Source organism: Orussus abietinus, unplaced genomic scaffold (genome assembly GCF_000612105.2).
Source record: "Orussus abietinus isolate OABI.00-Male unplaced genomic scaffold, Oabi_2.0 scaffold1, whole genome shotgun sequence".
Lineage (NCBI taxonomy): Eukaryota > Metazoa > Arthropoda > Insecta > Hymenoptera > Orussidae > Orussus > Orussus abietinus.
The window spans coordinates 3,168,726-3,194,316 of NW_019396017.1; the positions used below are offsets into that span (position 1 = coordinate 3,168,726).

The 25,591-nt window shown below is 50.7% G+C and overlaps 1 protein-coding gene across 1 annotated transcript in view; it reads right to left on the minus strand.

The window, feature by feature from the left end:
- The window catches only part of LOC105698110 (heterogeneous nuclear ribonucleoprotein L), a 108,531-nt gene that overhangs the window by 8,511 nt on the left and 74,429 nt on the right, over window positions 1-25,591 (minus strand). Inside the window, exons 7-10 of the mRNA XM_012422072.1 lie at window positions 2,059-2,151; window positions 1,052-1,350; window positions 671-894; window positions 314-573 (exon numbers count right to left, since the gene is read on the minus strand). Coding sequence (XP_012277495.1) covers window positions 314-573; window positions 671-894; window positions 1,052-1,350; window positions 2,059-2,151 — 876 coding nt within the window. The remainder of the gene's footprint in view (window positions 1-313; window positions 574-670; window positions 895-1,051; window positions 1,351-2,058; window positions 2,152-25,591) is intronic.

Below are 25,591 nucleotides of genomic sequence, written 5' to 3' on the forward strand. Positions count from 1 at the left end.
GATTTTTCACTCTACTTTAATATATTTCAAAGCGAATCGAGTCGGCGAGGGACACCCGGGATGCCTACCTTGTTAGCGACCTAGCAAGTTAGTAACCTACGGACGCCGTAAGCCTCGTCGGGTCGCCGACTTTCCCGTCGAGAGGGGAAAGTTGGACGACCGGCCCGAAAGGCACGACTTCTCTTCGCGATATCTTCGATACATTTCAGATTCCGCGGTCTCGAGGTCGGAGAATCGGTCGTTACTCTACGGACTAGTTAACTGCAAGCTCCTCGCGGTCTAGATATGGAAGTCTGATTTTTTTTCAACTTACTGCTGTTCTCCAGGGCGGTGTGGTTGCACTCCATGATGGCGGCCACTGCGACGCCGACGCTGCTGAACTCGATCAGGCCCGACGACGACCGCTCCGACTTCAGGGGGAACAGCTTCACCGTCGTTGGCGCCTCGATTCCTCGTTCCAGGAAGACGCGGTTTACCGTCTCCTCGGTTAGGTCTGGCGGGGTGTTGAAAAAGTGGACTATCTTCGACGGTGGCTGTATTCTGTTCTTGTTCGCCATCGCTGGATTCAGAAACCTTCGAGCAAGACGAATAAATTAAGAATCATTATCGGGAGTTCGAGCAGCTGAGGAAAAAAGGACGTTTACAATGATCCACGGTCATCGTGGCGTACCTGTTGTTCTTGCTGCCGGTGAAGTCCTTGAAGCTGGCCGTCTTGTCGGGAAGAATGTAAGGATTGGTGACGTCCGAGAGGAAGGCCTGCTTCGAGAAGCCGAGCTGCAGTTTGCCGTCGTTGCCGATCGTCACGTTGTTCAGGTTCTGCAAACACCTCTCGACGGCTATGCTGTCGCCCATCTGGATCATGGCGCACCCCTCCTTCGTCTTCAGGAACTTCACCTGGAATAGGACCGTTGACTTGGCGTGACCAGGTTCCGGATGGCAAATAAATCCGAAATAAAATTCCTAGACCATCAGGGGCACTTTCGGTACCCCCGAGGAAGACTTTAGGGTGGATTATCGGTGATCGATCATCCGCCAGTCGGCTACCCCTCACCTTGGTGACGTTCCCGTAGAGGCAGAAGAGGTTGAAGAGTTTGTCGGTGTTGACCTTATCGGGTTGGAGGCCGTAGACCATCATGACGGAGCCCTGCGTACTCGAGGGTGGAGTCTGACCCAGGGTCGGGACGTACCCCGGCCTGGGGGGTGTGGGGTGCAGGGGCTCCCGGCCCCCGAAATCGCTTTTTATCCCGTACCTCTCGACGTAGGGCTCCGCATAGGTGGCCGGTCCGTTGAAACTTTCCTCGTAACGATCGTGCGCCGCTCCGGGCGGGAAGGCCACCTGTGGCGTGGACCCTGAAAAGGTGGAGGAGAACACTCGTCGATGCCCTTCGCCTCGCTTTCCTCCCTAAAGCTCCCGAGATTCACCCCCGGATGGTCGACAATTTCCCGACGAATCGATCTCATGGGTCGCCGATCGCCAACACCGGGATATCTTTATCGAGGCCCTACCCTCGGTTATCAGGAATGATCCACCACGCGGTTACCAGAAATGGTTATCCACGATTATCGGGGTGGTTTTCCACGTCGCGCCCAACCCGACCGCCGAAGGCGGCTCTCGTCTATGCAACATCGATAACCCCTTCGAGTCGAATCACTGGAACGGGAATTTCCGGATGTTCCGCGGCGGAAGCGTCTGACGCGTCGCGGCGTTTCCAGGGAAATTAGCGCAAAGGTAACGCGGATCGCGCTATCAGAGGAGACCCCGTTGACGCGGCGGGAATGCTCAGGGCGTGGTTCTCGTTAAGGGTTGGTGCCGTTTGATGTCGAGTTAAAAGGGAGTCGAGGAGGAGCTCGCGAAGGGTGGCTCGTGATCCCGGCACACAGGGGTCTTTTAAAAGACGGAACGCGAAGACAGGGGTTGAAGTTGAGGCGCGAAGGGCTGCCAGTCGAAAATCCCGGAAAATCTGAAACCTCGGGCCACGAGGGTGACTCTTACGACCTACTGCAGCGTCCACCTCTACCACGTCTTGGAGTGACGGAAACGAAGTGCAAGAAACTCACCATAGGGCTGTGGTGCAGCTCCGTATCTGGGCTCCGCCAGGAGTGGAGCCGGCCTCCCATTTCCGGTCGTGTCGCTCTTGTGTCCGCTCGAGCCTGAAACAGACGCGGGGCAGAGCCGCGATCAGTATCGACCGGAGAGAAACGGCGGATAAAGTGGACGCTCGTCGATCACCCTCCCTTCCACCTGGGACCGCTCGGTTCTCCGCTGTCCAACTCGCCGACTCCGTTCCGCGCGCTCCAAGAGAAAAAGACGGGGAAAAAAATGGAGAAAAATCAAACCAGGGTGGAGAATCCAAAGTCGGAGAAGAACGTGGGAAGGAATTCGAGGGAAGCCGAGGGAAGCGCGTTTACATGGTCGGCGGAACCCCAGGTGTACCCAGGCGGGGTATCAAATCGGAGGAAGCGCGGTTTCATCCCGGCTGGTCGGAGCCGCGGCTCCCGGGGATCCCTGGAATCTTCGGGATGGAGGGATCACCCTCTCCGGAGGAAATCCTCCGGCTGATTTCCCGACTGAGCTCTTGGGCCGCCTCCTTGGCTGCGGACAAGAGGCGGTAGGGCGGCGAGGCACGAAATGCAAATGAACGGACATGCAGATTGGACAGGGCGCGATCGTTACGCAGCCGGGTGGAACGTATAACGGGGGGCAGGAACGTGATATGCGGAAGGGGTGCGAAGGTAGAGCGGAGAGGTACAATGCCGCAATCCGAGCCCCTCTGCACACCTGGACGACTCGTCAGGTAGAACCTGGCTCGCGTGAGCGTCTAGGACTCGCGTCCTGGATAGGGTGGAGGGAGCTACAGGATGTGCTCGCGTTGCACCCCGAAGACCGGGATCGGGAACCAGGATATCTCCCGTGACCTTACGAGGGGTCCCAACCCTGGTTTACGTGGCGACGTCGGAGGTCGATATCGGAGGCCTCGTCGAGTACACCTCGGATCGATGTCGGATCGATGCATCGGTGCATCGTCGCTGCACGTTCTAGCCTCTCCAGAGGTCTCATGGGGCTGATCTAGGATTCGTCTTTGAGATAAGACGGAATAATATTTTTTCCGATGAAGATTTTGGGACCGGAAAAGAGAGGGAACGATGAGATCGGTTCGTCGGTTACGCTCCGATTTCTTCATCTCCTTCCGCGATCAGACGGCGAGGGTGAAAGGACGACGGCGATAGTTAATTAATGGAAATTAATCGAAGGTCTTCGGGGTTAATTTCTAATACCGGGTTGACTCTTCTTTCATTGGGTGCGATTTTTCCGCGCCGAAGTGGTTGACCGATTTGAAAGGGGAGACCGATTGTATGGAAAATCAGGAACCGCTCCGCAGGTAGAACCTCGAAGTGGATCACGCGTCGCCACCGTAGGGGGCAATCTGCATTTCTGCAGCGGCTTATTATACTTGTAAAACGGTCGCTCGAGAACGCTGATACGCCTCGAACTCATATTTAATTTCTCGTGAAATACCTAACGAACCGTACGCTAATGACACGGTTTCCTGGGCTTTGCGACGGGGAATGCGTCGCGGAAACGCATCCCATGTGCCGTCCGCTTCAAACGCGGTTAAATATATTGTTACTCGGGACGATTGCCAATATTAGCCGCATCGGCAGGAATGTCATCGATGCCTATACCGGCGCGTTACGGTGAATTACAATTGCCCGTCACCGTTCTAGAGCCGCAATTTCGCTCGGTCGACTCGAACCGCCATATTGGTCCCGTTTAGACGCGAGGGTCTCATCTGGGCGATTCTTGCACGTTTAGGGTTCCGCCGCGCATGGTCCCGGTTAAGTGCCCATGGTTCATGGTCCTAGGCATGTCGCGGTCCCACGAGATGAAAGGTCCATGGTGGAGTTAATTGTAAGTCCGCACCTACGTCCATGGTTCCACCTATAACTGACCATTTACGTCCATGGTCCTACCTGGGTCGATGGTCCCATCCGTCCATGTGCGTCCATTACTCTAGAGGTCCCCTTTCCCCCCCTGGCGAATACCACCTAGGTCAACGGTCCCATCCGTTCCATCCATGGCCATAATCCTACCCACGGACCCATCTACACCATGGTCTCACCCACGTCCGCGGTCCTCGTGCGTGGGCGGCTCCACCCTGGCGGGTAACGCAGGGAGCGGCTTACGTGCTTATCAACGCCCAGTTATCTCGCGGCAGTAAATAACTGATAGCGGTCCCGGCGAGACGCGGAGGGAGAAGGATCGCCCCGAGTAATCTCTTCCGAGCCGTCTCAGGGCTCGTTGCGAGTCGGAATCGGCACGTCCGACCGTCGTCGCCGACCTCGAGGTTGCCTTCGGAGTGGTTTCCAGGGTCGCCCTGGGGTGGAAACCGCCTTCAGGGTGGTTTCTCGGGCCGCGTTTAGGGCTGTCGTTACCCCCCGTTATCCTCTCCCTCGGCCCCATCGGGGGTGACACCGTCTCAAGTGTTCGCGCTCCAGCCATCTTCCTAATTATCGGCCCAATTAGCAATTACCGCGTTGTTGCTGCCTGGATGTAAATCGAGTGACGCTAATTAGAGGGCGCGCCCCCTCCCCCCGGGGCCCGCTAATTACTCTCGCTAAATTTCTACCCGTATGCAAGATAATTACCCCATTTTTCCCCTTTTTTCTCCGTTACCGGATCATCCTCGTGGGATCGGGTTCCGCGAGCCCGAGAAGTCGATCCTGGGAAGGGGTCCTGCCGGTCATTTTCCGTTCCAGGATCGACCGAAATTCCCCATTAGCTGAACATTTAAACTCATTTCTTACCCCCATTCGTATGCAGCCCCGTGCGCGGCTACCTCGATTTCAGCTACTAATTGCAATGGAACGTCCAAAGAGCCGAGACGTATCTTTTTAATTAATTTTTTATCTCTTAAAACCCATCGATTAGAAATCCCTCGAGAGACGCAACGGGGCTGACGTAGTTGGAACAATGGATTAATTTCGGTTCGCGATCCGATATGCTCGTCTTCGAGGAGAGAGGAACCGCGAAAGGGTTGACCCCGAAAAGAGCGGCAAACCCCGTGGGGGGTCGCGAGGACTCTTAATCGATTCCTTAGGGGTAATCCGGCGATTATTTGGTGCGTAGCGCATACTGACTTACCGTTCGCCGCCATCGTCAACAATAACGGAGTGCTCCATACCCGAGCAATGACTCCGGACAGAGGCTTAGCCGTAGACCTGCCTGAGCCTCACTCACCGGCCCTGACTTGTCCACTTGAATCCATCATCACCTCATGTCAACAACGAGTAGGCTGCATCTGCACACAGACAAACATTCCAACATAACACCTCTTTCCTCCCACTTCCGGCACTGCGTTCGGCCATGTCCGTTTCTGTCTCTTCGACTGGAGTTAGTCTCGGTCTTGATTTGTGGTGTGGTAAGCGAGAGATTAACTAGCCGTGTGCGTAACTTTTGCTGGGTAGTAAAAAGGTCTTTCTGTATCCTGATTTCTGGACTCCGGTTTACGAGATATATACATATATATATACATACACACAGATGTATATATACATATATACACGTTTTCTATCCTTTCGGTACACTCTCCGGCAGTGACCTGTTATGATTTTTTTTTCCGTTCTATAGACTTTTTTTTTTTTCCGGTGGTACTTTTCGACATCCTGAACTCGGATACATATATACTGTCGAGACGGTAGCAGTGGTTGATTGAATGTTTGTCTGTGAGTGCACTGGTAGCCCTTGGAACGGCACGTGTCGAGCATTCGACAGGAGATACATTATTGCGTGAACATTTCGCCAAAAGTCTATATACCTCCGCGTACATACGCCTCTCTCGGTCTCTCCCTCTCTCGCTCTCTCTCTCGCTCTCTCTCTCTCTCCGTTCTCTAGACTTTTGAAAAACCTTCTCTACGTCGTGCGCTATTTCGTTTCGTGGTCGATGGTTGGCGGGTGGAGGGTCCGGCAGATCTACGGCGTATGTGTGACGTATGTGAATATATCTTGTGGATTCATGTGCATATATATATATATTTATTTATTTATAGATTTTGTATCTCGTGAATGCTCTCCCTCTCTTTCTCTCTCTCTCTCTCTCCCTCTCTCCAGCCTCACCCACCCGGTCGACACGGAAATTCGAGATGCCAGATTTTTCGGCGATTCCACTCGGCCTCCTCCCGCGACGCGAATATCTTCACGCGAAGAATCTCACCCGGGACTAACCGCGTCCTTGACTACGCACCCACCTAGGGGGTGCGGTAAAACACCCGGACGGTAAACGGCCGCCATCGTTCCGGAGCATCGGGGATGCCTTAAAACGGGAAACAACGCGACTAGGAACCGCCGTTAACGTCCCCGGCAACCTGGTTGCCGCGCGAGTCGACGAGCAAGCCCCTTTACGATCGACCCTAACGATTTTACTGGATGTATCGATTTATTCCGCCACCCCTTTACGGTCCCGCAACTCCCCTGGAGGCCTTCCAGCCTGTAAACGTCCCGAGGAGCGAGGAACGATCCCGGAAATATTTACGCGCCCGGAGAACGGAAGTGGCTCTACGCCCGGAAGTACTTCCACTGGAGAACGCCTGGAGAACAAGATGCGTTTGCGCGGTAAAACTAGGACACCATGATACATCGATGGCGTATGAAAAGGTTCCATGGTAGGAGCAAGTATCGACGGAGATGCATCAAGAGAATCGACGGAATCCGAAGAGATGCTCGATCTTGAAGAATTAAAGATGGCGGATAGGGAGCGTGGAGAACGCCGCGTTTGGGACAAAAGTAGGACACCATGATTTATCGATATCATGGTGGATGAGATGCCGTCTTGAGGGTGGAGGATGCGTATCCAGAGATGTACTTTGAGAGGAAGACGCGAAATTTAAAGCGACGATCCTTGTTACAGAATTCAAGATGGCGGGCGAAGGAGATTGGCGCGAACGAGGAGGCGACGTCCGACTCTCATCTTGGGACGCGGAATAAACGGGGTATAATTGAATCTGCACTTTGATCCAGAGATGCGCATCTCGCGTTGTCATGTACCCATGACGTGGGTTATGAAGGCATCTCTAAGGTACCTTCGATGCTTTCCAAGGCGGAGGGCGAGAAATATGCGTGGAGGATGAAAGAACGTTTCCCGTGAATTGAAACTCTATTTTTTTTTCCTCCGTTTAAACGAGGAGCTAGTACTGGAGTAACATGATTTGCAACGTATCCAGAGATACCCCGCTCGTTATCGGCGGTTTTATCAGTCACGGTTTCCCGAGGCGTCTATATTTCCACCCACGTTGAATAGAAGTCGGGGCGAGATTTCTCGGAAACGCGGAATGATACCCGTGAATAAGTACGCGCGGAACGGAATTTCTCGCGTGACGCGATACCCGATACCGCGTGGGAATATTGGAATAAATTTCCTAGGCCCCCGTAGGTGTAAATAATGATTTCCTCCCGAGTGAAATTATTTAAAAAGGACACGCGGGGCCGGCGTTTGACGTATCGCCGTCCTTCCGGTTAATTTCTCGACGTGATTCATTACTCGTTGTACACGGAGTGCCTGCACCTCCTCCGCTCTGCGGAATAGTGGAGGGAATTCGGAGTTTATCCGCAAAGTTAGTCCCCGACGGCTTGTAATGGAGCTGGGGTAGTTTTTTCCCCGAAGTTTTTCCCGGAGCTTTCGCGACACATTTATCAGAAGAGGACTCCGGGTGGAGGCTTAGCTTCCGCGGAGAGGAAGACGCGGAATTATTCCGCGCGAAATCGGCTCGAACGGTTCCGCCTTTGCGGGAGTTCCGAGAGGAGGTTCTCCATCGGGCGGGTGAATAATTCATAAGGCTAAGTCGCCGTAATTGAAAAAGACCATCGCGGACTCCATGATGGACTCCTTGAAGACCCCCTAATTTCGTCATTATCGTCGGGCGAGAAATTGCACACTCTTCGACGGACCTCCACGACCGATGAGGTTGCAGGTGCAGTTGTGGACGAGAAACGCGAAAAGGGTTGCTCGCAGAGAGAATCCCTCCGTACCTTGAAGATCGTATCGAGGGGGGAAATTAAATCTCTCGCAAGAGGAGACGACATCGTCGAGTAACGATGATAAGCCCGGATCGTCGACGGATACCGAACGAGAGGAATTCGCGAAAAATGCTCCAGAGCCGGGAAGAGATTATCGATATTCCCGAACCGGAGGGGGTGGAAAAAAAATCCCCGGTATCTATTCTGAATTTTATGAACGAGGGAACGACGTCGTTGAAATCCTGATGAGTGATCTCGACCAGCAAATCCCAGAAGGAGGTTCCTCGTGCTCGCTGGGGTGGTCATATCAGGTACAACGTTAAGGGTTGGAGGCATTGCAGAATGGGGTGGAAAATTGCCTGTTTACGTGCGACTTTTTATATCGACGAAACACGGAGTAAAAGCCGGAAAACCCGTCGTCGGAAAATGCAGAACAAATTCCTAGAGGGAATTCGAAAGATGAGAGAACGTGCATGCCCCGGTTGCAATTATCCGCATTATCGTTCCAAGTACAAATTTGATAACAATCCACCCCAGCTGACCAGGAGCGGGACTGGAAAACCAGGAGGAATTATTATTAATAATCACCTCCACTGACCCTGACCTTACCCTGTAGATGAAACCACCATTTTTCCGCAGCGTCCTTACCGAGCTCTACTTCGTAACTACTGCAAGACTCTACTCTAAAGATACATTTCTACGTTAACGCTTTCGCAAAAAACGTCCTCTTAAAAAAAAAAAAAAAAAAAAAAAAATGACAAAATCTTCCCTTGAAAATCCTCGAAAAAAATTCCATCTCATCCACTTGCTGCTTAACTTCGATTCTAAAATCGCGCGTAAATGACATAAGACCCCTAAAAAATCATGCATCTCGAATGTCCTGCGTGCACATCCCGCGGTCCTCTCTCGCCACGTCTAAAATCATTTTCCACGCACACGTCGTGGGTCGCATCTTGAGGTGCATCGAGGCCAATGCAGCGAACGTACATATCCCGTGTGTGATGCTCCCTCGGTTCATAAATTTGTGTCGATGTCTGTCGATGTTTGCAGATCGATATGCAAGTTATACTCTCAGAGGGCTCGTAAATACACGTATATATACATGTATATTGAGGTGTCTCGACTGGGCGAGTGTTAGAAATGCATGGGTGCATGGATGCACTCGTACGCCGTGGTGGGCACACCCGTGCACTTTTGGAGGTGGCTCTTTTCGGAGTGTGGGACGATGTATGTCGGGCTTTCTGGTCGCGCCAGACGTTTGTTTCAGACCTGGATCTGCGATTTCGTTGGGTACCTCGCTGTCGATGTTGTTTCTGTTGTAGTTGTTGCTGTTGTACTTGGTGGTAGTTGTTCTGGTGCTTTGAATGGGATTGTGATTGCCGGTGAGTTAGGCTCGAGGAGTTTGGTTACATGCCCGTTGGTTAGTCATTAGACGTTTGCAATTAGTGGTGACTCGTGGTGTTGTCGTGACAATTGGCGCGAACACCTCTCCGGGGATCTCGATGCTGCAGGGTCGATCTACCTCCCCGCGAAACGACTCCGCAAGAGAGCTCCGGAGAGCCGCCCTGTTTCGGAATCCGCACCTGCACTTAGCCTGAGAAATATCCCCGCGATAGCGGAGATCTACGAGTTACACGGCCACCGCTGCATAATAAACGTGTGTATTACATAAATAAAGGGAACGTCCGCTCGAGCCTTGCGGACAAATCATGGAGGGAATTAGGAATTAGGTTCCGACCAACGTGGAGCACCCACCAACGTCACGTCGCACCGAATTTCAACGTGGCAAATCTCTTCCGGTTGCGAAAGAAAAACTTTCAATAGTTCCGGCACGGAATTAGTACGAAAAATATTTTACAAATTATTAGGGGGAAATAAGGAGGTAGAAAAGGGGGCTGTGGTTTTTTTTTTTCGATTTTTTTTTGGTGGTTCGCTCTTGCCGGCAATTTCAAGAGTCGACGATCGGCGAACGTACGGGTCAGCTTGGCGGGTCCGACCGAACCATCGGCCGCGGGCTGCAGCTAATCGATCAATCGGCTCCACTTTAAAGTTACCCGACACACGCGACATTCCCGAGTCGAGAGCCACCCTTCGGAAGAGATCCTCCGGGCTTATTGGCAATGCCACGGTAAATCTGCCGTTACAGAGAAAGGTGCAGATCAAAGTGCCTACTTAACTCCACTCGGCGTGATCTCTCGAGAAACAACGTTCGAGGGCGCGAGGGAAGATCCGAGCCCGGAAGAGGTTATGGACCACTCGAGCCGTTTCGCAATAAAATGGCTGCACTTGTCAAGAGATCAAAGCACCCGGGTTTCATTGTAATAAGATCGTCTCCCCGATAAAACCCTTCGTTTATTACAAAAAATCGTTAATTTCTAGCCAAAATCTACGCATCCTTTCAGCACGCTCTCCAAAATGGAGGTTTATAAGACAGATTTATCGAAACGTAATCCTGCGTATGGAGACAAATTAATTAAAAAAAAAAGTATACATTTATCAGGAGGATGTGTATCGATCCGAAGTAAAGAACCTCTCCTCCTCCCCATTTTTATATTTTTATACCGTCAGGATATGTGCTTGCACGTCAACTTGGTAATCCCTTGGATATGAGCCGTGAAAGTGCCATCGGGTAGCGACCCTTTTTCCTTAGAGAAGGACCCGAAGGACCCTAGAAGCTTCGCAATAAAATCCCTGCTCTTGTCAAGACATCAAAGCACCCGGCTTTTCTTACAAGAACGTCGCTTTAATGAAATCCATCTCTGCGCAGTAAAACTCGAATTAAACCCTTCTACCGATTAAGACTTAACGACTCGAGGTTGCCTGCAGCTGAGATAACCTCAAAATAATAAATTGATAATATCCTCGAAATCCACTCCAGGGATTTTTCGAGAAATTTGTCCCCTTGAAAAAAAAAAAAAAATCGGGAAATATCGAATCCGCGTCCACATTTGACATTTTCAGGGTGAGAAATTCCATGGCGTGACATGACGCAGAAAAATGAGCGAAGAGTAATCGTCCTCGAGAGGGATCGATAGTTATATGGGATCGACCTACAGGGATGGGAGATACGGAAACGAGATCGGAGGAAGAGAGAGGACAGGTTGCGAGTCGGCGCCGTTCCCGGAGTTGCTCACGATAACTCGCGCGGAATTGCCATTGTTTCGAACTCGATCTAAGCCCCGTGTAGCGCGCCAGACAACGTTGATATTAGATTACATTTTCCGGCGGCAGTCTCGAAATTCAATAAGGCGTCGCTCCGCGATCTCGGACGAAGAGGAAGAGGGGAAACAGACGGACGAATCGAGACAGGAGGAGAGGGACCGATAGAGGATAATAAAAAAGGGGAATTTCATCCCCAGACCAAACCTCGTGGAAGGGTTAAACCGTGACATACTGGAGGAACTAGCTATTTCGAAATAATTAAATTACATTGAGATTCGTCGATAATTAATATAGAAAATCGATGTAAACGCCGTGGAATCGATCTGGGTAAAATTGGGATATCGAAATTGAGTTGGAGGTACCATAAGGAGATTTAATTTGGACTCGTTTATGTCGACATCGGCGCTTATTCTCCTGGACAAATAGGGAGCGAAAAGAAGAGCGACAGGAAGCAGGGGGAGGGGATTCGCCCCTGATCTGGAGGGAATTTCCTCGGGGGGTGCAACGACGATATAGGGATGGGATAAGGCGCACCGTGATCCGGGAGGAGGAAGACGAGCGTGAGGAAAGAAATAAATTCGGATAAGTGACAGGAAGAGCTCCGGGTCGCGATGTCAAATCCGCGCTACCCAAATAAATAAGCTCGGTTGCCGAGCGGAGTAAGCTCGTTTTCGGTAAGGCTCATATTCAAAAAGCTGCTCCGGGGATGTAAGCCGTGAAAGTGGATTTACTCCTGTTGGCGACCGAGAAGCTCGGCTGATCTAGATCACGGGTTGGCGGTTTAATTTATCGGTCAACTTCCCGGGAGGGAATTGCCCTAATATTCGAGGCGACAGTCCACGGACGACGTGGGTCTTTTTAATCCGATAACCCGTCGCTAAGAAAGTGATTAATTATTTTCTTACTCCACCATCTGGATTTCGATTTATTGGCTGGCGCCGTAGCTGTGATAAGGGTGGAGAGGAATGGCTAAAAATATTTCCGAGGACGATTTTCGTAGGAATTCCGGGTTAATTAGGGGACACGTTGCCAAGAAATTAATTGTCACTTTTCGGGGGTTCATTTTTTTCGGGGATTTTCAGCAGACGATACAGTTCGGCCTCTGTTTTATCGGGGGAGGCAGTCGGGCGATCCGATAAAGGGGGCCGAAGGGAAAAGAAAAAGGAGGAAAAGGAGAACCTCGGCATGCTCTGTAATCGAGTTCTCGAAGAGGATCTAACTCCCGGGTTCCCGTGTGCGGGGCAAACCGTATACGGAGATTCAGCAAGAACTAGGTTTCGGACAACTAGGTTCCGCGAAAACCCGGGGATAAAATTCGGAAACAATTACGGATGCGTCCCCAAATTCGCGGCTCCTACGAGAACCAGCTAGAGAACGAGGGAAGGACTCGAGGAGCGGTATCGGTCCGACCTAGTGCGCGGAAAATCCAATTACGCAGCTAAACGTGTCTACAAGGCAAATCCACGTCACTCGCCTACATCGGCGAGACTGACACGTTGGCAGAAAGCAAAGCCCTAAAAATGAAGTAAACAGATTATCCGTAGACGCCACTTCTGCAATATTGAGCACCGGGAGCCCCAGACAATTCCCGAGGGGAGGAAGAGCCGGGAAGAAGATCGACCCGACGCGAAGACCCGACTAGGATTACCAAATCTTCCAATTTTTCATCGAAAACCGTCGGCACGCATCAACTAAATATTCTCACCGGCCACAAAATTCCTGGATTCTCATAAGAGAGAGGATAAGCCCGGATGACCCGAATCCCGATGATACGATTTTCCAATTTTTCATCGAAAATTGTTAACCTATATTCCCTGAATATTTCCTAGAAGCTCGAAATTCCAGGATTCTTGGCTCCAGCAGGTACATCCGGGTCCAGGTACCCTGGAATCTCGTAGTTCCGGGGATCCTGGTGATAGCACCCCGTCGAGTGGAATAATCCCCGAAATAATCCACGGACCGCGAAGTCGAGCGACTCGAAGCGGGCTGCAAAATTTGAGAAGCACCAGGACGCGTTTATAAGTTCTCACGAAAGTTTCAATATCTCTCGCAAGCCAGGAATTATGTAGATCCAGGAGGCGCACCGGTGCGCTTGGAATTGCAAAATCGGCCTTTTCGTCCGCAACGACACGGGAACGTAGGCGGGCCGGAAGGGGTGAGGAGGAACGACGTGTCGAGGAATTTACGAGGATGTACCGTCATATAGGCTCGATATATATGAAATCCGCTCCTGGGGGAGGACGCAATTCCGCGGTCAAAGGAGATCGATTAAAAGTTCCCGCTGCAAGTGCACGGAACGAAGCCGCATCGCTTTAATCCGACCCTAGGGGTGCAACGGGACACGCGATGCAGATCGGACAGGGGATAGTTGAGATTTTTCAAGGGATAGTTCCGTATTCCCCGACTTTCCTCGAATTTTCCCCGGGAAAAAATGCCGAAACGATTTTCCCCCGGTTCGAACAACGACGCGTTTTTTCCTCGGCTTCGTTTCACCATTCGGGGGGGGACCCGGATTTACGGCTGTAAATGCCGTGCAAATAAACTCGTAATAGGATACCGCGGTGTAATGCAGTCTGCTGCAGTTGCACCGCGAGTCTCGATCCTCGGATCCGAGTAATCGTTTCCACTTTCGCCTCGGTTTGTTTTATCATTCTCCACTTGAACACTCTAAACGGACTATTCGTGCCTAGTAACTCCCTTTCAATCCCGGGTTGTAAACGAGACTCTTTGTTTGAAAGCTGCTTCGTGCCACGTACCATCCAAATTGAAAAAAAAAAGGGAAAAAAAATATGTATTTCAAATACAAAATAAATTCACGAACCAAGGAATGTCCTAGGATAATTCTGATGTATTTTATCCCGGCGCTTTGTAATGAAATAAAGAAGAAAAAAAATGAAAAGGAAGAGGGCGTTTCGACCAAGACATTTCCTGGCGCGGTCAATGAGACATCGGTTGGGGTAGGTCATGGCGATCCAAATTGAAAAAAAAGGGAAAAAAATGTATTTCAAATACAAAATAAATTCACGAAACAAGGAATGTCGTAGGATAATTCTGATGTATTTTATCCCGGCGCTTTGTAATGAAATAAAGAAGAGAAAAAATGAAAAGGAAGAGGGCGTTTCGACCAAGACATTTCCTGGCGCGGTCAATGAGAAATCGGTTGGGGTAGGTCATGGCGATCCAAATTGAAAAAAAAAGGGGGAAAAAAATATGTATTTCTAATACAAAATAAATTCACGAAACAAGGAATGTCGTAGGATAATTCTGATGTATTTTATCCCGGCGCTTTGTAATGAAATAAAGAAGAGAAAAAATAAAAAGGAAGAGGGCGTTTCGACCAAGACATTTCCTGGCGCGGTCAATGAGAAATCGGTTGGGGTAGGTCATGGCGATCGTAATAGCGCTCCCAGGTTTCGCGAGCGGCGCAAATGTCAAAAGGGACAGGTGGATACTAATTCCCGGACAGTCTCGGATGAACTTTTTGCGTGTCGCGATAATTACAGGAAAGGTCCGGGCTCGCCTGCAACCGGGCGATTATGGCGTCGACTTTCGCCGGGACACGGCACGCCCCGTCGTGCTCGGTTCAGGGAAATAAGGGACGAGCCTCGGGCTTTCAATTATCTGTCGCATCCACCGAATGTTTACAGGTTTGTCAGCGGTAAGTGCCGGCAGACATGCTTCGATTTCCTCCTCGCAATTTCCTACCCCGCCGGCCGGCACGCGGTGTAATTTCCGCATGACGACCGAAACGAATCACGAGCTGCAAAAACGAGATTCGCCCATTTAGGAAAGAGTCCTGTGCGGATCGGAGTGTGTTATCAAGAGCCCCTCGTAATTTAACGAGCCACCCCCGATGACGTCTCGTCGAAATTCCATTTGCCGCTCCGTTTCGGTGTTTAGGAGATAGGGCACCGATAAACGATAAGGGGGGTGCGTGATAACGAGGTACACCCTTCCACCCTCTGAGAAAGAGTCATGAAATGACGTCCCGGGGTTGTAAATGGATCCTCACGGTGTATAAATAGAACCGTAATTTCGTGATGCCCGATAACACCGATATCGGGGGTTATCGCGATCAGCTGATGTACTTTTTTAATGGACGGGAAACGTCGATCGCGTCGAATTTAATACCCGTCAAGGAATCCTCCCGGAGCTCGTCAGGTTTCCCACGTAAACGTGAAATTTTTATTATCGTGGATAAACGATAAGCGGGGCTAAAAATTCGTTTCCAAATGATATGCGGGAGCAGGGCCGCGGTTTTTGCATTTTTCCCCGGATTTGAATATAACTCGTTGCCGCGCCATGAACGCACTCTCGAGGGCAGGAAGACAAAAAAAAATAAAAAAAATAAAAAAACATTGGATGTAAATTAATTCACGGTGTACAGGGTGCTTAGGGGGAAAAAACGAGCTTCATGCCGTGGAGTTCAGGAGACCGTTAAGGGACCTTTATTTGTAACGAGTAAATCTCATTTCTGAGTAAAATTCAAAATTCTAGCGTCTCGAGCGGCTTCCGCGATTTCTTTCGACATCCCGCAGCGTTCTCGCACCTTCTGGAAAAATACGACCCCTTTGCCATTATTTATCCCAGCTCGACGGAGAACGCACGGGGAGAACAAATTTCGCCGGGGCTGTCGAGCATAAAATATTCACAACGCCGATTCATTTTTGCCCGAGCGATATTTCCCAGCGACAGTTGCTCGTGGTCGGAGCCCATCGTCTAACTGCCCCGTCAGTAGCAACAAATGATCGGGGATTAGCTAATCCTTCACGACCTACCCCACCCTCCCAAGGATCTTGAAATCCTGAAATCCAAAGCGAATGAGGAACATCGCATTGAGAAAATAACCCTATAAAAGAAAATCTCAAGCAATTTATCGTCATTCCAAAAATTCTGTTTTTCCACCTCCCCTTTTCCCGATTAATTATTTTACGTTTCCCTTACTTCAAAGAGTTATTACGAGGTTCTAGAAAAAAACGACGGAATATTTGAAATGGCCCGATATTAAGAGCCATTTACGTTTATTTCCCTCATGGGGCAAAGACCCTTTTTTCCCGGCAAGCGCTACTCGTTACTTCGAAAGCAAGTGCGGAGTGTAACCACTCACGGGCGGAATTCGCTTGCATTGATGCTCGGTACACAATTTACTATCCGGCTTTTAGGGCCGCTCTAAAAGCGCCGCTTGACATCCGGATAGCGTTTGACATCCCCGGGGCCAAATGGCTGAGAAAACGCGACGGCGGCTCTGCTAACGATTGCGATAGAAATGCATTTAAACTCGGGAGAAAGTCGACCGCAAGCAACGGGCCGCCTTTATGCCGGTAAAAGCCATAATGCCGAGGAATCGGTCGATCGGCGGGCGTGGAGCGGAATTTTTTTTCGAGAATCGAGTAAACGTAACGACTCTCCTCGATTTTCACCTCCGCTCGGCCGGGAATATCGATACCTCGAAGACGTCATCGAGGTGGAGGCGAGGTAAATGGAATATCGGTTGTCGCGGCGACGCGAGAGAGAGAGAGAGAGAGGGGAGGGATATTCCGTAACTCGAGTGACACTCCTCTTAAGATTTTCATCTTCCCAGAATAAGATTCACCGCATTTCCATGAGAAATGCGAGATCTCGGGATCTTTGTGTCAGATGCGAATTTTTTTCATTTTTTTTTATTATATCGAGATGTGCGGCCGGAATAAATAAGGAGACGCCCCGTGACAATTATTCATGGGTTTCTAGATGCGGTACAGGGTGAATGGCGGAAAATATGTAAGGGGGGTTATAGATGAGTACTTGGCATTTTTTAAGAGGATTGCGATAAGGGACTTCCCATACGGGGGTTGATTTAGTAAACCGGGATGCAGTTCAGGCGGACCCTAATTCCAGGACGGCAAGAAACGTTCGTTTACTCCTCGGCAGAATTTCCTGGGCTGGTACCGAAAAGCCGTCCCTTTAAAATTTCATTCCCCCGAGCCCGCCTCCGTCCATTAGAATCGCAACAATTACTCGTCTCGAGAAATCCCATTACGCCCCCCTCGTTTGTCTCGCCCCGGTGCTTTTCTTTAGGCTCGGGGCATGTCGACACATTTTCGGGAATTTCTCGTCGCCAATCCTTAGAGGGAAAAGCCGGGGGAATCGGGCAAACGGGTCACGTTTAGCATTTCCATCTCCTTCGAGTTACGGAATAGGCACTCGAGGCTCGTTCATACGACAGAGGCCGAGGCGAGAACCGAGGAAGGCGACGCGTGTCGTTGGCTGCTCGCTAATTTCCCCTAGACCCTCTTAATCCTTCCTCCAGAATGGCCAAAACCTTTGCCTCTGGACGACTACCCATCTTTTTACGTAGACTAATCCACACGAAATTCACCTCCCATCCCATCTAACCGCAGAGAGGTCAGCTCCGCCACTCGATATCTCTCCTTTTCATAAGAGTGTCCAGGGAATGGTTTGGTTTGCGGTCCAGAAATCCCAGGATTAGGGTTTCCTGGCGGGGCCAGGCCGCGTCAGGGCACGCGAAACCGCGGAAAACCACGCGAAACCATGCCAGGCCCCGCCAAAGTACGCGAAACTATGCCAAACCACGCCACACCAAGTCGGACCACGTGGGCCGAGCCAAGATGGCCGCCGCGGTGACTGACTGGCCAGGCTGGGGCAAATCTTCCGTGAAGTCGGCACTCCTACCCGGGAATCCTAATTCGACGTGGCACCTTTGCGCCCCGGCTCCGTACGTGGCCGCGCGCCGAGTGGTCTCGGGCATGCCGGACGGAAATATCGTTTTATTGTTGCCCAGGCACGCGCCAGTTCATCAGGCTGAGCCCCTCGGGAGCGTCGGCGGCCATCGCGGCGAACGTCCGATGCGGTCTGCCTGGCCGCGCCAGAAAAATCGCTCCTCCGCCGATTAATGGCCGCAGTCCCTCCGACCCGATTGGCCTAACCCGCGACGGCCAATCCGCAGCGGCCGGACTCGATTAACATCTCAAGGCTGAAGGAACGTCCTCGAATCGATGGAAGTCTTGCCAATCCGGCAAATGCGGTTACTACACGAACAATTTCTCTAATAACAATATCCACGGAGTAGTCTCTGGAATGAATCGAAACCAGGGGATTTTCTTGAATGATGAACTTTTTGTTTGTTTGCATGAGAGAAGTCGCCATCCTTCCGGAGGAGAGATATAAAAACCTAGAAGACAGGGAACGGGGCCAATTAGATTAATCCGAACTTGTCGCAAGTGGGGCTTGCTTGGGAAAGTTCCCGCTCCAGGTGAACTTCCAGGGGAGGAAAGGGGACCGTGTACCTCGTCGAAGCGACGAATAAAATTCCTCCCGACCTCATCGGATGCCGAGCTGATGGGAATTTCTTGGTACTTAAGAACTCCCCTGACGTTAGTTTGCAAGTTTAAGCGATCTCCGAAGTCAAACACCGCTGCCGACCGGTCAGTACTCGGATGGGTATCCGGGGAAACTTCTATCCGCGGTTTTCCGAACCTCTTCTGGATCAACAGGAACGCTAATCGAATTCTGGTCGGATTACTCGATACCAATGAGAGTAACTACCTCGAAATTGTTCAGGAATTTAAATACCCAGGTGGAGTCAATTTTCACGGCGTTTATCGATACGGTGGTATCGTGGCAATCGGCTGATAGTGATATGATAATTACATTTTTTTTTCAGCAACGGATCTATTTTCGAAGACGTTCTCGACGATTCTCGTGATAATAGGAGTCCACGGAATGGAGTTGCTCTCTGGTCAACTCGGGTGAGTAAAGACGTGGAAATCGAGATTGATAAACTCATTAGACAATCCGAAGACCCCGTCATTCTCACGGTCGATGTGCCGTGGCCGGTGACGAGCATACCGGCTAGATTGCTTCTGCGAGTTTCCTAACCACGCCAGAATAGTCATCCTACAAATCAACTGCGGCTACCCTAGGATGTTCTTCTGGCTGTCGGAGGCAGAAATACGTCTCTATCAGTGGCACTAACCATGCCAGAATAACGGTGCCAGCCAGGAGTCTTCTTTCCGCGTGTCGTAATGGTCCTCCGATCGCTGTACCAAATTCTGCGCAATTATACGCTAAAATACCGATCCGAAATTCATCCCAAATTACAGGGATCGGAGGAATAAAGTTCCCACGTTCGAGGACATTCCCAGGTTTATCAGGAAGAAGGACGATAAACGTGGATTAAAACATCGGGCCGTCCGGTAGGAGCGCGACAGGACCTCTATCCAGGAATGGAAGTCCATGCTGATCGGAAGGTTATCGATACGGCGGTATTAAAAGTACCTCCGTCGATTACTTTTAATGGCAGATAGGCGAGGAAAAAAGTTCCGGCGAGCAGCGGTTCCAGGATAAAGGACTTTTCCGCGGATGTCAGCCGCGGGATCCGCGCCGGGTGCGTCAAAGGGGTCCGATATCGAGATTGGACCATCGACGGGTCCCGATAACTCGCATCGTAGAATCGGCAGAAGCCTTCGGGGTGGATGTCCGAGGCAGCATCGAGTCGGATAGTTTTTTCGCGAGCTGGCCGGGGAATCTCGCCGAAAGGCTCGATTCGACGTCGCCTCTGGCACTTCCGGTGGAATCGACGTCGGCGGGAAGTTTCCACTTTGACGGGGTTGATTATAACCCCCGTCAAAGTGGGAGCCGCGGTAGGAATGGCAAAGGGTGGCGAGGACCCTTTGAGGGGGTTGCGAGATGAGTGCGAGGCCCGGAAAAAAATATTCCGATAGAGAGGAGTGCTCGCCCAGGGCGGATATTCACGGAGGATAACACCCTTCCGGGAGATATCCCGAAGGGTGGAGGGTCGCGGAATCGAATGAGTCCGCAAACGACGTTTCGCCGGACCCCTCGGTCGAAGATCGAGTTTTCGGTCGGAAACGGATAGTTTTATTCGCCTCTACTCGCGCGATTACTGGCCGACCTTTGCGGGCCATCCATCGATTCGAATCTTTTTCATCGGGAAGGTCCACCCCTGGAAGGAGAATACGTCGTCAAAATGGATTTTCCTCGAGTTCCTTCCTCGAGACTCCCACCGGTTCCCGCTAAACGGTTGAGAATAAATTTCGGGAAAAAATGGAAACCCTCGTTAAGCGTCGACTAGGATCGCTGGATATCGCCGATAAGTCAACTTCGGCTCGTCGCCGAGTCTCCAGGTCTCTAGGATACAACCTGGCAGAAGGAGTATACGCAAAAGCGATCCGAGGTAGAGAAGAAAACACGCTCCATGTGTATACCGGCATTACATGGAGTACGCTGGGAAAAAGAGGAGATTTAACAGCCCTCGATCGCGTCCCTCCACTTTCCGATTATCGCGGCCATTCTTTATTCCACCCGTAACAAAGGGAAAAGCACGTGGACGTTCAAGGCTACGGTAGTTCGCGTCCAGAGATCGCGATCTACGGGTTGAGCACTTTTTTTCTTTCTCCCTTTTCCGGGGAGAACGCGCGGAAGTCGCGCTCGCGACACCTCGCAAATGGGCCGACGAGATCGTCGGAACGCGCCGGGTAAAATAAATGAAACGGCGCCGATTCGCATCAAAGCATTTGTTCCTTTCCACGGCGCGCTCTCGAGGACTGGGGTTGGGAAAGGGGGAAAAAAAAGAGACGACCCTTGCACGAGCCGAGCCGGGCGATCGATCGGCGCCACCCCGGGTGGTGGTCGAGCTCCGATTCCGAACCGGCCGAAACTCTGGATGGACTCCGGCCCGGATACGGGATTCGCGTCGCGTGAGATTTCAGTTTGCGAAGTTTCCCTGCCGGCCCAACTTCGCGATTCGCCGCCGGCTTTGTTCGCCCATCCCGGCGCGATTCGCTCTACGCGATTGCCCGACACCGTGTCAAAGGGAATCCGGAAATCTCGGGATTTCGGGCCCGGATAAAAGAGATCGGCCCGTCGAGATACCGCGAGACCGAGGAGACACGCCGAGGAAATTGTAAAGAAACCCGGGGAAACCTTCGAGGGCACCTTCGAGGAACCTCGACCCGAGGTACCCACGCCCTCGGTTTCTCACCTTGAGGGAAAAGACTCGGGAAAAAGGAGCACGTGATAACGGGGCGACACTTTTCCCGAGGCACCGAGACCTACACCCGCCACGACGTTGAGGCAGGTCGAGGAAGGCCGCGCCGGCCTTTCTCCGGCTTCTTCGGCTATTTTGCAAATTTTCTTTTAACCGGATCTTCAAGGATTATTTCGCGCCCTTGGTTGGGAAGAATTCCGGGATATTCTCTCCTGAGAAACGAAAAAAAAAGGGGAAAAAAAAAGCGGATAGTTTACGTAATACGAGATATTAAATTTAATATGGAAGTGTTCGACGGGGATGAATCGCCGCGCGGATAGGAGGCTTTCCTGGGAATGGAAAAACGAGAAGCAGCCATGTGGAACGTCGATCGATCGCGACCGATTAGTCGTCGTTTCGTAATTTAATATTCAACGCGAGACCCCCTTGAAGTTTCCTTCCATAATGGTCATTGCCGTTGACATAACCGAGAGCGACCGTCACGCCCGTGAAACCTCGCGTGCGAGCTGGCAAAAGTTAGACCGCAATCGCGAGATCGTGACCTAGCGTGGAGAAACAGGAGGAAAAAGGAGGAAAAAGTAGGAGGGAAAAAAGGGGAACCCGAACATTTTTCCCACGTCACATTTCTGCCGCGCCGTTTTCACGCTCGCTTCTGGGCCGTGGACCTTCGTTACTTCGGCCGGGTTCTGCATTCAGCGCTTTGTAGCGTGTTTTGTACGTCTTCGCCGTCCGTTCTCGCTCGGTGTCTAATTGTCACCGGACACACAAGTGCATAATCATCCGGCGGACAATGGAATTATTTTCCAAAGCTCCTGCGCGTCACGGTCTGGTAGGTGCACGAAGAGCGACGTTCCTCGGAGTCGGTCAGGGTCCGAAGGACAATGCAAGAGATGCGCAAGAAATTAAGAATTGACTTTAATTACCGTCGACATCAAGGGAGGGAAATTAAATTTACCCCCGAGAGGAAAAATCCCACGAGGGAAGGTAAGGATTCTCGAGGGAAAAAATTTAGGTACCGCGCTGCGGAGGGAAATAAAAGAAGGGAATATGCCATAATTAGGGACGAATCGTTTGTAATGAATAATATAATTGAAATAAAATAGCGTACTTTTGTGCCGCGGTGCGGCGGCTTTTGGGTTTGTTCGGTAATTGTATACCGCTCTTCGGGGTGTTCCTTTAATCCCTGGACATGTTTTTCGTGTCGTCCTAGGGTAACAAAGCGTAAAGAGGGGCCCAGACCCTCCAGGAATAAACTCTGGAGGGGAGAGATCCCTGAATTCGAGAAACCATAACATTCCCCGCGATTCAACCGAGGGAAACGGATGGAAAAGAAAACAGGCTCGAAGCTTTGCCAGACACGAAACACCGGCACTACGTAAGAGAGGCCGACGGAAGAAAGACGAGCCAATTAGAGGAAACACGGACCTCCCTCTGATTTTCAAACGCAGGGAATTCTTTATTCCACTTCGCCGATATATACCCCCGTGATTGCGTAAGCTTTATACGTCCCGAGCCAATGGGAAATGCTCGTCCCGAGGGAAGAAGAGCCACGGTCACGGTGGGCCAGCAAAGGGGTGCTCGGCAGAAAGGAGAAAAAAAATTAAAAAGAAATTTAAAAATAGTTCCCAAAGCGAATGACGAAATAATTTCTGATCAATTCTAAGGGAGGGATCTTTTTTTATCTCTGTATATTTGCATTACTTCCTCATAGAAAATTATTCTTTCCCGAGGAGCAACGTCCGAATTATCGGCGGGGTGGAGTCGAAAGGGGAGGGGCGATAGCGAAAATTAATTAAAAGTAAAAGGAACGCGGGAATAATTACTTTACGCGGATAGTGCACGAGCCGAGCGAATTCGTCGAAGATTCCATCGAAACGAAGAGTAATGCACGTATGACCCCCTGCATGCCTCGCCGTTCATGCGCGTATCTGTACATCAAACGCGAATTCCGCTCTTGCATTCGCGCAGAGCAATGGGCGACACTGGAAGCAGTCACTGCACCGAGTGCACGCAGTGCAATGAAAAGCAAATTTATTTAGCGCCGGCTCCGAAAATATTGGCTAATCGGAAAATTCGGAAAAAAAAAACTGGGGGGTAACGAAATGCGTCGGACATGGCGGTGTTCGTTTGTATTTTTTAGGGGGAAAAACCGAGGAAGGTTTCCGCCGCGATGTTCTTACGGCTGCGTAATTTGAAGAAATTCGAGGCAATGAACGAAATTTCTCGGGCACAATGGAATTCCCTTCCCAGGGCTCGTCCTCCCTTTTACGATCGCCGCAATGGGATTAAGTGCAAAAGAGACGTCTCGAGGCCTGAGGGACTCGTACTTTTTCGCGGGAATGGACATATTCAAAGGGAATGCGGAAATTCTGGGACTCGGGAGACCGTCTGCCGGAAAAGGAAAGCGAAAGAAAGGGGGAAACGGGAGACGGTGTCCGCGGGATCCGGGAACCGCGAAATTCCTCGCGGAGATCTCCGCAAAGAGGGGCCAATTGAGGTAAGGAAGAAATTCATCGGGATCCCGAGAAGTGAAAATTTCCCTCGCCTAAGAATTTCGTCCTCCTCGTTTCACGGTAGAATTACGCGCGCCTCGCGTGTATGCTTCGCGAGGGAATTAATTAAAGTAATTAATAACCGGTAATTAAATATAACGAAGAGGTGCAAAAGGGGTCGGCCACTTTTACCGGGGCAATAATTCCGATCCACTCGACGCTTTGTCGAGCTCTCGACAAAGCGAGCCCCGCTCCGCAAATGTTGTGATATTATTACCGAAGTGCAGGTGAATTAAACTCCTAAATTAAACGAATCGGTGGGCCAGTTCCGAAGTGGAGTACGGAGGAGCCAAGAGTCGCGGAACTCCTGAAGAAGCTCGACGCAAAGAGGGTAGAATCAAGGGAAAGATGAAATTCATCGGGCTCCCGGGGGCGCAAATTAACTTCCCGTGTCTATTTAATAATCTTGCACGGTACTTTATGTGTACATTAATTAAATGAATCCGAGTAGAAGGGCGGAACCCCGCCGCCTATTCGGTTTTATTTCGGTACCGAGGTAACGATTTCGATGCACCATCCGGCACGATAAATCTTGGCGGGATGAACGAGATTCGCTCGATTATGGCCATGATATCGCGATATCATTACCAAGGCGCAAATGATTTTACTCCGTAAACCGATTAGCCAATGGGCTTCGGAATGCCATTTTCGGATATTTTCGAAAAATTCACCCGCACCGGAGATCACTCGATTCCGCGCGGACTTCATCGAATTTTCATATGCACGCGATGGGCAACGGCACCTCCATGTAAATACGCGTCACTCTCAAATTTGATCGGAACGTCAATACACGAACCGGTTACGTGCACGGCAACGAGTTTTCAGGGGCGCACGCGACTTGCCCATAGTGCAAGAATAGCATTAAGCGCTTGCAATTCTATCGAAACGAGGGCGTTTGCACGTTCGCGCCAAGGATTAAAAAAAACCATCGAATGTTTCAAAGATCAACAATTTTTGGAGAACCGACATTCCCTGTAACCACCTTAATCAAAGACCCTCGTGAATTACGGGAAAAAAAAAAATTAATTTTCTCATCAATTTGCATTTGAAAATCACAATTATGGTCCTATCCTCCAGGGCGCGGATCACCTGGACAGGGGGGTAATTTGGTGATATAATTCGAAAGTACGAAAATGTGAAAATGTGAAAATGTGAAAGTGTGAAAGTGTGAAAGTGTGAAAAGGTGAAAGTGCGAAAATACGAAAATGTGAAAGTACGAAAGTGCGTAAGTGGAGGCTCCCCGAAAACGCGAAACATCGGGACAGGTGACGAATCCCGAGCAAGGGGGTGGGCCAATTAGAGGGAAGGGAGGATTCGCCGCGATTCGGAAAGGCAGCTGGTAGTGACGGAACGTCACGGCTCGCGTAATTGGAGCTCGCGCCTCTAATACCGACTCCAATTACGCTAGGGTTCCTTCCGGGGATGCAGGGAGCGTAACCGAGGGAAGAGGCGGTCCTCGAGTGCGTGGAGATCAATTTTCAGCAGACTCGATGGACGACCCGGTAATTACGCTTTAATGCCCTCTCCTGCACGAGGAACAATGTTTTCTGATCGGGCGGACAGAGCCGAAGAGCGCCCGGAAGATCTCCACCGAGACTTGCCAGACCCGACCTGGCCTTTCTCCAGGAGAAAGATCGCGACCCTGCTCCTATTGTCGGAATTTTAATGCAACTAATGGCTCCACCGTGTCGCGTGAACGTTGAAGCTAGTACCGCGACTTGAAGAGATATGTATGAAAAAAGGGGAAATATGTCAGGAAAAAAAAAAAAGTCACCCGTTAGCAGCTCTGTCAAACAATTGTCGAAAAATGGTGTTCTGGGGACTTGTACCCTCGAGTGGCGAAAATAGCCAGTTTGA